Source organism: Camelina sativa, chromosome 19, assembly GCF_030686135.1.
Source record: "Camelina sativa cultivar CO46 ecotype springtype chromosome 19, ASM3068613v1".
NCBI classification, from domain to species: domain Eukaryota; kingdom Viridiplantae; phylum Streptophyta; class Magnoliopsida; order Brassicales; family Brassicaceae; genus Camelina; species Camelina sativa.
This window is the reverse complement of record NC_141898.1, coordinates 13,542,736-13,557,238: the sequence shown is the minus strand read 5'-3', so window position 1 is coordinate 13,557,238 and position 14,503 is coordinate 13,542,736. Positions and strand designations below refer to the sequence as shown.

Here is a 14,503-nt window from a genome sequence, read left to right as displayed (position 1 = left end):
AATTGTAAGCTACAAAAGAATCCGTGAGGTTGGAAAGCCAATGAAGAATCCCATTCAATGCAATGGACTTGTGATGACCAAACCAGAAGGCAGAATAAAGACAAGTCACCCCATTTTTAACTTCCCACATCCCTGTATGTATCAGATGAGTAAATCGCAAAATCAACTTTAGCATCATCCTGACCGATCAACCACACAACCTTGTAGCTCACGATAGTACCACCTTGCATCTTTGTAACCAATCCACTGTCGCTGAAACGCACGTTGTTCCGTAATCCCTCAACATATTGCGGAATGTAGTTATGTTCACAAAGAGGTATTCGAAACCATTCTTGAAATAAAGGATTACCAACGTCATACATATATAGGAGTTCCATCGCTAGCTTGTACGTAAAGCAAGACCAATCCATCGGTACAAGCTAAGACTAGTAGTTTCCTGATTGTGTCTTCGGCAAAAAAAACTCACTAATGATCCATGAGAAGAAGCAAGTTCCCATGTTTTGCATGCATGATGACCAACGATTTCAAGTGTCAGTTTGTGAGTTCTGAATGTATTGGTTTTTCTGAACTAGTGTTTGTGTGATTCAAGACGTGATACGGGATTGTTGTTGTTTTATGTGTGTGAGAAGTTTCTAGAAGGTTTCAGAAGGCAATATTGAAGGATGGTTTGAGGATGAATTGAAGAGGAAAACTACTATTTATTGGGTTAGTTAAATTGGAGTTTTACAAGGAAAGGAAAATAGCAAAAAGGCAAAAGTCTTTTTCTTACGGAATTTGGAAATCTTCTCCTATTGTGATTAGGAAGTTCTGATGGGTATATAAGGAGGTGTTGGGCACGTCCTAGAGAAGTAAGAGAGCTGAGACATAAAGAATAAAATCCTTGAGAGATTTCTCATTGTGTGCGGCTTAGTTTCGCGGTTTGGTGCTTGTGTTGTTCAAGCTTATTTGTTCGTCGGTGTGACGTGTCTGAAGGTTGCTCAAGAGAGTTGAAGATCTGAAGTCTAGGCTCAGGGGGAGTTTAGCTCAAGGTTAGGTTATCTTGGTTTAAATCTAGGTTTGGTGTGAGTTTAGTTAAGGGTAGAGATTTATCCTTAAGATTTCATGTTATAGAACAGAGCGGTGAATTAAGAGGGTTGTGCTTGATTTACGCGTTTGCGAATAGGTTGAATTTGCTTTCTTGTACTAGTGAAATAAAAAATCTGGATGTGGTCCCGGGGAGTAGGAAAAACCGAACCTTGTTAACAAAGCTCTTGTGTTATTTACTTTCTGCACTTTATTATTTGCACATCATCCGCATTTACAATTTGAATGATTGACCATGAGACTGAGGAAGAGTTGCGTGAGATTGTTAGATAAGGATATGTAGGAATCTTATATTTGTATACTAGGTTGAGTCTCGTGCGTTGCACGAGATTATTATATTAATTTGTTTTTTGGTTAAAAGTTATTAGGACTAAATAAATTTTTTAAACATTTTTCCGAGAGACTTTACAATTTGAAGTTTATACCAACAAAGGCTATTTGTATCGAGAAACTTTGTTTTTTTGGTTAAAAGTCATTAGGTTTTTGGAATTATTTTATTTGTATTCATTAACTATATAGTTAATTTTAAATGATCAGCTTATCCTTTTCTAAATTATGAACAATTTAAAAAACCTTTTTAAAAGTTTAAAGTATTATATTATTGATGTTTTTATTGAATTTTAAATTGTATTATAGTTTATACTATTTGTATTCTATAATTAGAACATGTATTTTGTGACGTAACCAAAATGCAATACATTTACTGTGGAATTTGTGATTGCAAAATAAAGTGTTGATATTTTGAGTTCCTCGTAGATCTTGAAGACAAGTTGAATGTTATCTTTTTTCATATTGGGTGGCTTGCCTTTGTATTATTTCTAGGTCTTATATTACAGCTTCCACATCAAGTGCTCTTGTTGCATTTGGGGTATTCGCTTTCAAAGAAGACGTTGAGTGGTTGTGGGTTAGCTGGTCCAAATGATAGGATAGATGCGTGTATAAAATCTGTCAAATTATTCATGAAATGTAATATAAAGATTGGTTATGTTCTGAAATGTGGATTGTTGTAATATGGGATTGTGTAGCTGATGTTGTTTTTTTGTCGGTATTTGAGCTATACATTAAAGTGTGAGTTTTAGGAGAGTTTAGATATTACTATATTTTATGTAAATCTTTGGTAATTTAGTTTGGAGATAAGAATAAGGTATGACTTCAATTAAGCATAGATGCCATTAGAGAAAACTTTTTAATTTTAAAATCTAAGATAGTTGTATGTAAGTTGTAATAGATTGATTTTGAAAATGTTTTTTTTTAGGGACAATAGAGATGTATCTTCAAAAACAAATGTAAGATATATATATAGTATGTTTTAACTATATAGGATGTTTTAACTAAAGCACACAGATTAAGAAGTCTTTACTTTTAACAAGTTCAACCAATCAGAAATAATACTGTTTAATATAAAATACTAAACTAATCTAAAAGTTGCATAGAAACTTGAAAACATCTTATATTATGAAACAAAAAACTTCTCTAAAACATCTTATATTTTGAAACGGAGGGAGTAGTATCTAAAGTTAAAATTTAGAATTAAGCTTTTCTAATAATATGAAATTTTGTTCTTTTTGTCACATACAACAATAACAACCAACCAACACAAAACACAAAAAAATGTATAATATTTAAGAAAGAGTGAAAAAGAATGAGAAAATGAGTATTCATAGGATGGGAAGTCATATGAGTTACAATTTAGAAACAAAAAGTATGGGAGTTAATTGTAATTTATTATGTGTTGAATAAAATTGAATAGAGAAATATAGTTAATGCAAATTTATTTTGTTTCAGTTTTTATATTAAAGTGTGAGTTAAATGTATATGGTTAATGTGTTTTATTTATGGTTTAATTGAATATTTTTTTATTTCCGCTTAATATTAAAGTGTGAGTTAAACTTCTATGATTAAAGTGTTTTATTTTTGATTTAATTGGAGAATTTTTTCTATATTAAGTCATGAGTTAAATTAAATGTGTTTTATTTTGAAAAAAAAAATTTGTTCAATGAAAAAATGTGTTTTATTTATGGTTTAACTGGAAATATTTTTTAGTTTTATATTAAAGTTTGATTTCAAAATCAAAATTTTAAAATAATATTTAATTATTTTTTTAACACATACAACAATAACCAACCAACCAACCAACAAAAAAACACAAAAAATGTATAATATCTAAGATGAAGTGAAAGAGAATGAGAGAATGAAAAATGAGTGTTTATAGGATGAGAAGTAATGAGAGTTACAGTTTAAAACTAAAAAGTATGGGAGTTAATTATAATTTATTGTGTGTTGAATAAAATTGAGTGGAGAAATAAAGTTAATGCAATTTTATTTTATTTCAGTTTTAATATTAAAGTGTGAGTTAAATGTATATGATTAAATGTGTTTTATTTATGTTTTGATTGAATTTTCTTTATTTTACTTTAGATTTATATTAAAATGTGAGTTAAATTTATATTATTAAAAGTATTTTTGAAATGATCTGACTCGTTTTTTTAAATAATAAATAATAAATATAATATAATAATAATAAACTACAACTAGTGATCCCATATCCACTAGCCACCTAGTCACAATCACATTCAACAGCGGAAATAACCAAATAGCAATAACCCATAAATAACCAATAATAAAACAATATCCAACATTAATTCCAAATCATAAACTCATGATCCAAACAACATAAACTAGAGAACCAGCAATCCTGAACAACATTCTAGGTCTCAACTCTAGCAACCTAACAGAAGCCAGACAACCAAGTGAACCACTAGAACATCCTCCTCTTTATTGTCTTGATTCCACGATCACACTTTGCCTTTATCTGCACCACAAAAACATATTACAATGCATGAGTATTTAATAAACACTCAGTAAGGCAATCCTCCCATCTACTGGGCTATACACACAAGCAATAAGGTCATCTCTAACCATCAAATAACAATCAACACACAACAAATAACAAACCAGGACTCTGCATCGACCAACACCAACATGCATCGATCGACACCACATGGGGATGCATCGACCGACACAGGGTTGTATCGATCGATGCGTGATGCACTTGCATCGACCGACACTCGCTCTGCATCGACCGACGCATGCTCGACATAACACGAAAACTCTAGGGTTTTACGCGTCGTCCTCGCACTTGCATCGACCGACGCAAGATATGCATCGACCAATGCAATGCCGAGCATCGTGTTTTCCCCGAAGCTTCTCGCCGGATCTTCGTTCGTACAACCACAAAACTCGATCCCAAGCCACAAGAAAGCTTCCTAACGTCCAAAATAATGATATAACAAGTCTAATAACACATATCAAGCAAATTAGAGAGTTCTCTAGCTTAGATAAGCCATGGTCTTGCACTTACCTTTGCCAAGACGAATCTGAACCTTAAACCAACAAGAAAACACTTCCAGGAAGCTCCTACAACGATCCCAGCTACAGATCTCTACAGGAACAGCTTCCAATCTCCAGAAAACACCAAGAACACTCAAGAACACTTAAGGAACGTTTTCTCTCTTTTCTTTTGTCTCAAAAGCGGCTAAACACGACTAATGAGACAAACCTCGAATTAAGGGTTTTCCTAACCCAAAACGCGGCGTTTAACTCAAGGCAAACCGCAGAAAAACGACCTTGCATCGACCGATGCACCTACTGCATCGACCGATGCAATCTCTAAACCGGGATTTCGGTTCGCGGGTGTTACAAATTTATGTATGGTTTAATTGGAAATAATTTTATCAGTTTTATATTAAAGTGTGAGTTAAATTTATATGATTGAATGTATTTTATTTGTGGTTTCCTTAGAAATAGTTTTTTAGTTTCATATGACAAAATGTGTTTTATTTATGGTTTAATTGAAAATAGTTTTTATTTTATTTCAGTTCTAATATTAAAGTTTGAGTTAAATGTATATGATTAAATGTGTTTTATTTATTATTTTGATTGAACCTTTTTAGCTTTATATTAAAGGGTGAGTTAAATTTAAATGAATGAATATGTTTTATTTGTGGTTTAATTGGAAATTTTTTTTTTCAGTTTTATATTAAATTGTGAGTTAAATGTATAAGATAAAATGTGTTTTTACTTATGGTTTAGTTGAAGCTTTTTTTTAGGTTTATATTAAAGTTTAATTTTAAGTGTATGATTAAATGTCTTATTTTTGGATTAATTAAAAATATATTTTCTTAGTTTTACATTTAAGGTGTGAGTTATATTTATTTGATTAAATATGTTTTATTGGTAGTTTAGTTAATTTTTTGGTGAATAAGTTTTTTGGACAAGTGTCAGTTTTACAGTAGTTGTGGAAGAAAGTTTTAGGAGGTATCCTACTTTATTATATAAAAAAGTTTAATTTTAAAGTGTATGATTAAATTTCTTATTTGTGGATTAATTAAAAAAATATTTTTTTCAGTTTTATATTTAAAATGTGAGTTATATGTATTTGATTAAATGTGTTTTATTGGTAGTTTAGTTAAAATTTTGGTGAATAAGTTTTTTGGACAGGTGTCAGTTTTATAGTAGCCACATATCAAGCTGTGGAAGAATGGATATGTCGAGATTCCCTTCGACTTAGGCTGATTCGAAATCTCGCGGAATTGAACAGATAAGGGGGAAGGAGTGGGGAAGAGAGAGGCGAGGAAGAGGAGAATTCGGAACTCAGAGATTCCGTCGGTTTTTCTTTGAGAAGTCGACAAAATTCTGTGGCCCATTAATGATTTATAACCTATTATCAATTGCTTTAAACATGAGATAAAACATTATTAAAAAAACAGAAGATTCAGAAGTGCCATAGATAGAGCTTTTTAGAAAATGTAACCCTACTTTATTATATTAGATATTACATAATATTTGGTAGAGATATCACCTTATCACATGTAACACTATATATATATGTTGAATACATAACTCTCCATTCACGGAGATTCATACAATTACATGGTATCAGAGGTAGCTAATCTCAAAAGCTTTTTTGATCCTCCTCCTCTCTCTTCCTTCTCCGTCTTTCCTTCGTTTTCTTTTCTTCGTTTATTCTTTGTTTCTTTTTGCATGATTGGTGACGATGACAGGCCCCTCTCAAACCGCCGTCACTCCCAATACCGATACGCCCTTTGGAATCATCCAGATTCGAGGCTACATCCCCATCCAACTTGACATGAACAAGTTGAATTATGACGTCTGGCGCGAGCTCTTCGAAACCCACTGCAGCAGTTTTGGTGTTTTGGGACATCTCGATGGCTCCTCTGTGCCTACCGCTGATGATGAAAAACAGTGGAAAGAACGTGATGGGCTTGTAAAAATGTGGATTTATGGCACGGTGTCGGAACAACTCCCGGACACCATCCTCAAAGCCAAATCCAAGGCGCGTGATATATGGCTCACGCTTGAAGAGTTGTTTCGTGACAACAAGGAGGCACGGTCGCTTCAATATGACAATGACCTCCGCACACTCGAGATCGGCGATATGAGCATCACCGACTATACACACAAACTTAAGTCTCTCTCCGATCTGTTGGCTAACCTTGACTCACCTGTTTCGATCGAGCCCTGGTAATGCACATGTTGAATGGCTTGTCTGACAAGTTTGATAGCATCATCAATGTTATCCAACATCAGACGCCCTTTCCCTCATTCACCAAGGCTCGTTCGATGCTTTTGATGGAAGAGAAGTGCCTTGACAAACAAGTTAATCCTGTAGCGCAACATACCACCAACGCTTCCTTGTCCACGGTTCTCTACGCGAACCAAAATCAGCAACAGCAAACCACCTCGCAGCCCTACAACAACAACAACACCAATTCCGGCCGTGGTTACAACAACAACAACAAGAACAGAGGACGCGGACGTAACAATCGCGGACGAGGACGTAACAACTGGAACTCTAACAACTTCGGTTATCCTCCTCCATGGGGCTACAATCAACCTCCCTGGTCGTTTCCGCCGCCGTATGGAGTGCCCTCCTCTTTTGCACCTCCGTCCTATCCTCCGGTCTACTCGCAGTCGTATGGTGCCCCTCGTGGATCAACTGGTTCCTACCCTCACTCTCGACCACATGGTGAGGCTAACTATGCTCACTCTCCTTATCCAGTGCAGTCTATGGGAACCACGCCTCCGCTATCCACTCTGCCTCAGGCGTTCAGCACCATGACTTTGCAGGACCCCTCTGGCAACTCTTGGGTGATGGACTCCGGCGAGTCCAATCACATAGCTACTCAGCCAGGTACGTTACGTTCCCTTTTTAATAAAAGCATTGTTCCTTCTATTATGGTTGGCAATGGATCCTCTGCCCCTGTAACCCATACCGGTTCCACGTCCATACCTACATCCGCTAAACCTCTGCATTTACACAATGTCCTTGTCAGCCCATCTTTCCGAATCGATCAGACGTTTCCATTCTTTCCGCACTGATCTGCATCTTGCGATGCTTTTTAATGGAAGTCGCAGCAATACTTCAAACCTCTGGAATATTCATTTCTGCATGCATAAAAACATCAAACACATAAGACATGACCAATAAAATGCAAATCTTACAATATTTAAATTACCAACAATAATTTACAAAATATTTTTGTTTTTTTTAAAAAAACCAAACAAGAACAAATTTCTATATTTATTTTATATACAAAAAAAAAGAATTGAAGCACTTTAAAAAAAAATAGGGATTCAAGCATGACTTCACGTACCAGACAAAAATATATATATATATATATTATTAATCGAATCTACATAAATTTATATCGACAATATAATATACAATATATTTCCATGCGGACAATATACATAAATTTATATCGACAATATAATATACAATATTTTTCTAACTCTTGGGTATCAGTTAATTTATAAGTGGGTAATAATCGTCTAAATGAACTCCTGACTATTTCCGAGTGAAACAATAGTTTTTGCAACAATATAACCGATGATGGTAAACACTTCTGTTTCATATATTTTTATATGAATACCTATTTTGCGCATGGGGAATTATCAAAACTCAAAAGCACATTTAGTTTAATCAAGTCTTCCATTTAAACGAGGTAATATCCAAAACCATCCAAGTTGCTTTTTTTTTTGGTTGGTAAATTATATTTTGGCTAGGAACACTTTAACTTGGCTATATAATCAACAATTACAAAATTCAGTCCAAAACAGTCAAACTCACTCATACAACATCTCTCTCGCTCTGTTTGAGCTTCCGTGTCTCTATCCATTTCGAACTCTTCAAGGTGTCTCTCACTATACCATTTTTGCTCAATCCAATGAAATCCAAAATTTAGGATCAAAAGAACCAAAATGAACTTCTTCCAAAACTAAAGGTGAAGAAGCAATCCATGGCTGTGCCCGGGATATACAGAATGGCAACAAGGGTCACGACTGAGCGAGCCACGCATTAGAGAAGCTTGCTTGTCCTTCTTTTCGACGGTCCTCCTGGGAACATCTTCATAATCCATCCTAAAACCCTTTCGACCACCTTAAGAGAGAGATGTCATTAGTCTGTAGTCTTTCTCAGATTGAAGTTTAAAACTCTGAACATACAGAGATAGAGATAGAGAGTACCTCATCGCCTTCATCGGCAATCGGTGTTCTCTCTTGAACAACATGAGAATCCGGCTGCTGCTTTTCAGGTGAAACATTGTCTATGGCCATCTTCTGTGCTGTTAGAAGCTCTAACCTTTTGGTCTGTGCTTCAAGTTTTCTGGATAACTCTTTGTTCAGCTCCTATGGTTAAGAAACATGAGAAATATTATTAATGACTTGGGGATCCAGGATAACACACACAAACAATAGAATGCAACTTACTTTAGACCCAGAGAAAATAAGGACTAAGAAGCATAAGAAGAAGAAATCTATACCATATAGAAAGCCTAGTCAGAGAACTTATGCAAGATGTTATGGTGACAGAAACTCTTACTGAAGTCAAAGAAGACATATTTTTAGCCCCATGAATTAATGTTAATGTACCTGCACCTGCGCACTTCGAGATAACTCAGATGACAGTGCTTGCACGAGTTCTTCCTTCTCAATTGCCAACTGCAACAGAAGAAACAAAATAATCATCACGTGATTATCTAGATTTGAGAAAATGACAGCACCTTCAGAATAAAAGTATTTATTCTCACAGCTAACGAAAATTTTTAAAATAAAGAAGAAACAACAAATAAATAATCCATAAAAACTACCTCAGCAACCAGCGTATTAATGTTATGAATCACTCTCATCTGATCAGCTGGGACGCTCAATGAAAAACCTTCAAGAGTTAATTGTCCAGTTTCAGGAACGATAGCTGTATTAGATGAATCACTTTCAAGCAGAGAAGTGGAATCTGTTTCCTGGTTGAAACTCTCTGGCGTAGTATCTGAGATTGCTGCAGCAAGAAACCAAAGAGTCATGGGACTGGTGAGAAGTCAATGATTAAACTTGAACCCGAAGATGCAAATATATGAGTTAAGACTTCCAAAAAATACGCTTCAAATTTCTTAAATAGTGTGCAAAGACCACTACCTAGACCTTCTGTAGAGGTTGACGCGTTTTTTCGGCTAGTTGAGCTTTTACTCAGATCAGTGGATTTTCCACCACTAGAAGCTTTCTGCACCATAGTCTGTAGGACCTTCTTCTCTGAAACAGTAGATGCAGAATATAAGATATATACAGAATTGTTCAATCACATTACTTTTAGAGGAATAGATTTCAATGTGAATACCTTCTTGAAGAGCTTTAATAGTAGATTGTAAATCTTGACGATCTTTCTCTAGGCTCTGTAATTTTTTCCTATAAAAGTTGACAAGTAATTATAGGTAAGAAGATAAAACAGATCCCAGAAAGCCATCAAAGTTACAGACTGATAAAACAGATCCCAGAAAGCCATCAAAGTTACAGGTATATATAACAATACAGTAAAGAGCATACTTGTAAGATAACATTTCTGCTTGTGCATTCTCCAGTTCCCTCTCCAGCTTTAACTCATTAGATCTGAGTCTGAGAGCCTAATATATTTGTTCCAAGAATTTTAAGCTAAACAGATGTACATAAGCATCTTAAGGTAGAGGAAACAGATATCTTACAGCTGAAATATCCAAAAACTAAACTAAACATGTCCTTTCACACATTTGCAGCTAAATGAGCCAAAAATGTTGGTTTTTCTAAAAATATAATGTGATTGTAAGAAATAACATCCAAAGCCAAATACCTTATCTTCCAAACTGATGACTTCAGAAGCCAGTATTTGGGAACGCTCATCAGCAGCATTACATTCTAGCTGTGCATTTGCATACTCAATCCTGACAGACTCAAGTTCCCCCTGGACAGAATTAGTGTTAAATCAAGTAATAGATTTTAAGAAATCTAGACAATAGCTCCAGTGGATGAATGAACATGGCATACAAATACTCATTGATAATCATACTCAAAATTTTGAGAGTCGTAAGTAAATATCAAGCAATTTGATAGCATACGAATGTAGCAAAATGCAATATCATGCTTTACTAAAGTATACTGTTCGAGCATATACAAATGGAATTTGAGAGTTCAGATGTAGTTAATACGTACCATTTGGGCTTGGATCTGTTCATATAGCCTCTCCATGTCATCTTTTAGTTGGTTGACAAGACCTCTCTGTGTGAGATAAAAGCGAGAACAAGTATTACATAAAACATTGGGAGGATCTGGGACTATTATAACGGTCAGTAAATCATGTCTTATAGCAAACAATATATCACATCATGCACTCTCAAGAGTAGATAAACCCAGTAAATGTCATCAAGAGCATGACGCTTTAACAAGAGACTCAAACCACATCCGTTTACATCATGAATAAGGACCCCAAAACCACATGACAGTATACTCTGGCTAACAATTAAGCATGATAAATGTTCAGAATTCCTTTCTAGTATAGGGACAATATCCAACTAGGATGCCACAAGGTTGCATGTACCTGCTGGTTATAAGTGTCTGTCATCGAAGAATTTTCTGATGCTAAGGATTCTGCCAGCGCACGTGAAGCATCAAGATCCCTTTGCAGTGAAAATTTTTCTTGTGTTAAATCCTCAATATGCTACAAATGAAAAATGGAAACCGTGGCTCAGAAAATTCACAGGACAAGGGATGTACGAAGTGAAACATTGAAAGCTAACATCCTTATAATTAAGGACCAACGCAAGACAAAGTAAGAAGATTATTATCCAATAGAAATAGGCATCAACTCAAAATCTTTGACCATTTGGTTGTCTTCATATAACATCAGATCAATTCCCCACCTAATCCTTCTATATGAGAAGACTATACTAAGTAGCATATTGACAATACATTGAAAAATAGTATATGGTGCAAGAAATAAGTATCCTACCTGTTCCAGAGCAGTAAAATCATCATTTTGTTTTGGCATGGAGAAATCAGTAAAACCTGGCATTACTCCATTGGCAGCAGGATACAAAGAACTCCGGAATTTTTCAAATGGATTAGGAGAATCATATGCTCCGGTTGTCAAAGATGGTCCATTACTGTCTCTGTTCCCTGATATATATTGGAGCGAAGATGGCCCAAAACCATCACTGCCAGTTAGTTGGGAACCACTGGATGTAACCAAATCTGCTTCAATCTCAGGGTGTTGATATTGAGTTTGAGTCTCTGAAGCTCTTGAAATATTGAGGGAATCAAGGAAAGACGGACGAGATCTCTTCACAGTTGCTTCACTTTTAGCTGAGTTAAATGGTGAAGAGCTTGTGATATTTACACTGAAATCTGAAGATTCAGAAGGTCGAGATGATGTGTCTGGAGAACTAAACAAATAACTGCTAGACAAAGTTGGCTTCGGCACAATGCTACCTCCTCCTAGTTCACCACTTCCCTGTTGGTTTTTGGCAACTTCGTGAAAAGACCCTGCCATCCTGGTAGTAGGTTGAAAAGAGTCTAGCAACAAAAAACGTAAATATTAATTAGGTTGTTCCCTTCAAAGGAACTGAAAAAAAAAAAAAAGAAGAAGATGTAGGACAAGAGACACTACTTCATCAATCTCATATGATAGGCATGTACCTTTTATGGGTGAGATTAATCCACCGCCATGAATGAAACCGTCCATATGCATCGAGGTTGATAGCAGAGTGCTTCCAGAAAAAGGAGATGTGCCTTTAACAAGACCATCACTTTCCCTTAGAGTAGAAGCACGATCAAAACTTCCACTCGATTGCTTGTCTATATTGCTATAAGGTACAACAACGTCAGGCCTATTATTCACTGTTAAGTCCTTTGTGGAACCAATCAACTCTAAGCTATTAGAAAAATCATCAAATTTGCCCACTGACTCCTCCCGACCATCATCTTTTTTACTTCCATCATTCGGTGTTGCTATATTCGAAAGAGATAAATTATGTACATGGGTTTCAATAGAGGAAACTTGCTCGAGAGGTCCATTAGGCAGAGATGCAAGAGGTCCATCTGAATCTGATACACTTTGCTGGCTATTATCAACAGGCTGCTGTGTGGTACTAGTACTCTGTGATGCCTTTTTAGCTGCCTTTTGTTTCCGAAACTGCTCAAGCTGCAATCCAGAACACGCAAATTTAGGCATTCATCTCAAAAACAAAAGAAAAAAAAAAAAAAAAAAACTCAATTTTTGATTGCATGCGTTAACGGATTATATAATGAAACGGAGACTAATGATCAGATAAAACCCAGAAGAAGAAAGATCAATTGACTCAGCAGTACCGACAAATTTTTAGGGGCAAAATCAAAGTAACGATAGAATGAAACAATGATGACGAAGATGATGATGATGATCTGACCTTACGGCGTCCAGCTTCAGCGACCTCTTGCCTACGAGAACTAGCTGATGCCATTGGAGAAATCTCTCGCAGTTTTTCCCCACCAACTGCTTTCAAATCAATGCTTTTTTAATCACCATTGATTGAATCCATTCATTCCCAATAAAAAAAAAAAAAAAAAAAAATCGCCCGTTGTTGTGAGATTGATTATTGTGAAGGAACTCGAAAACCAAAGAGCCCCTCCAGATCCTGACGCATAGATCGAGATGAAATTTTTGGGGGTGGGAGGTCTCGAAGAAAACAAAATTCAAAAAAAATCTATGGAATTGTCAAACAAAAGGAAACAAAATTAGGGTTTTCGATCTGAAGAAGGAGACGAGGAGAATAACGAAGCTTTGTTCGTAATCGTGAGAGAGAGAGAGAGAGAGAGAGAGAGAGTTATTATTAATTAAATTTTTAGGTTCCTTTGTTCTTTCTTCAGATCTCTTCTCTGTTTTTTTCCTGAAAAATAATTTACATCTGTGATTTCCATGGGCAAAATTACCTAAAACCGAACCGAACCAAACCATTCCGTAACTAAGTGATTCGGTTTGAATTCGATTACAAAACAAGTGAGGAATAAGTTTGGTTCAGTTCTACAAAACCGGTTGGTTATTTTAGTTTTTTTTTTTTTAAATACTGTATTGAATTGGAGATGATCATTTGGTTAGCTGTTTGTTTTATAGCTATTATTAAACTAGAAAATTATACTCTCAGAAACTTTTATAACCCCACTTGATATAACGGATTTTGTTGGAGATGGAGGAGTAGAAGCAAAGTTTATGCATGCATGTCGGATATGTAATCATGTAATGTTGCATAATACTTATGTAAATGACTAATGGGAGTTAATTATGTTGCTAGCAGGAATTTTTTAGGGTACGTGAAAAGAAGTAGTTTTTTTTTTTTTTTTTTTTTGAAAAGAAGTAGTTTTGACTTTTACTGAATACTGTATTTCTAAATTTAATTCTTCTACACATCCAATGTGAATCAGAGTAACTATGTAACTATATATCATCCAATTCCTGAATTCCAAGTTATGATGAGAAGCATATGATTCGTCTGTTGAGGCAAACTTATTAAAAACAACATCTAGATGAATGAAACCAAAAGGTTCACCCTTGCTTCCAAAAATTTCTTTCATTTTCTTCGCTTCATTTGTCGTCCTAAAGTTAAGGAGTTTGAAGTTGTTAAAATTTGTCTATTTTATAAAAACACGAGTAGAGAGTTTGGTGGGATGTCGTCATGTTCCACGGGCCACATGGATGTTGTTCATGTTCTAATCTTTTGTGTCATTTCGTATTGTATGTATGTGTCCATCACTACTAATTTTAACTACTTCTTTCATTCTTAATTTTCCTTTACATTATTAACTGATAATCGAAATAACCGAATCGAACCGACTCTAAGAATCGAAAATCTCATACCTACTAATTTTATTACAAGCTCAACATTACTTTGGAAAGAAAAAGGATGAATTTTTCACTACACATGAAATCTAAATTTCATCAAACAATGAGTAAACGTTAAACAAAAGTTGCAACCAAATACGAATAGTCGAATACAATACAGCTAGCCTATTGGAAGATTAAGACAACTAGGTTAAACCCGCTCTATGCAGTGGGATACTTTTT

At 35.1% G+C, this 14,503-nt stretch overlaps 1 protein-coding gene and 1 long non-coding RNA gene across 4 annotated transcripts; both read right to left on the bottom strand.

Moving 5' to 3' along the window:
* Nucleotides 1-3,516: 3,516 nt before the first annotated feature.
* On the bottom strand, nucleotides 3,517-4,952 carry LOC147920520 (uncharacterized). Of its 2 annotated transcripts, XR_015590426.1 has the most exons (3): nucleotides 4,445-4,874; nucleotides 4,039-4,349; nucleotides 3,517-3,895 (listed from the first exon to the last, which is right to left on the bottom strand). It is a non-coding gene; the product is annotated as an uncharacterized LOC147920520 (long non-coding RNA). The 2 variants fall into 2 exon arrangements; XR_015590427.1 differs by lacking the exon at nucleotides 4,039-4,349 and having other exon boundaries at nucleotides 4,445-4,952.
* Nucleotides 4,953-8,162: 3,210 nt separating this feature from the next.
* LOC104766343 (protein BLISTER) lies at nucleotides 8,163-13,340 on the bottom strand. 2 transcript variants are annotated; one of them, XM_087501778.1, is made up of 13 exons: nucleotides 12,852-13,340; nucleotides 12,103-12,607; nucleotides 11,417-11,979; nucleotides 11,006-11,125; nucleotides 10,621-10,686; nucleotides 10,262-10,372; nucleotides 9,982-10,058; nucleotides 9,776-9,843; nucleotides 9,577-9,690; nucleotides 9,255-9,439; nucleotides 9,037-9,105; nucleotides 8,632-8,793; nucleotides 8,163-8,545 (listed from the first exon to the last, which is right to left on the bottom strand). In XM_087501778.1, exons 1-13 carry the CDS (start codon nucleotides 12,903-12,905, stop codon nucleotides 8,465-8,467), a joined length of 2,175 nt encoding a protein of 724 aa, XP_087357904.1. In that variant the 5' UTR covers nucleotides 12,906-13,340; the 3' UTR covers nucleotides 8,163-8,464. The 2 variants fall into 2 exon arrangements, 1 of the variants encoding a protein (XP_087357904.1); XR_015590980.1 differs by lacking the exon at nucleotides 9,982-10,058 and having other exon boundaries at nucleotides 12,852-13,319.
* Between the last annotated feature and the right edge of the window lie 1,163 nt (nucleotides 13,341-14,503).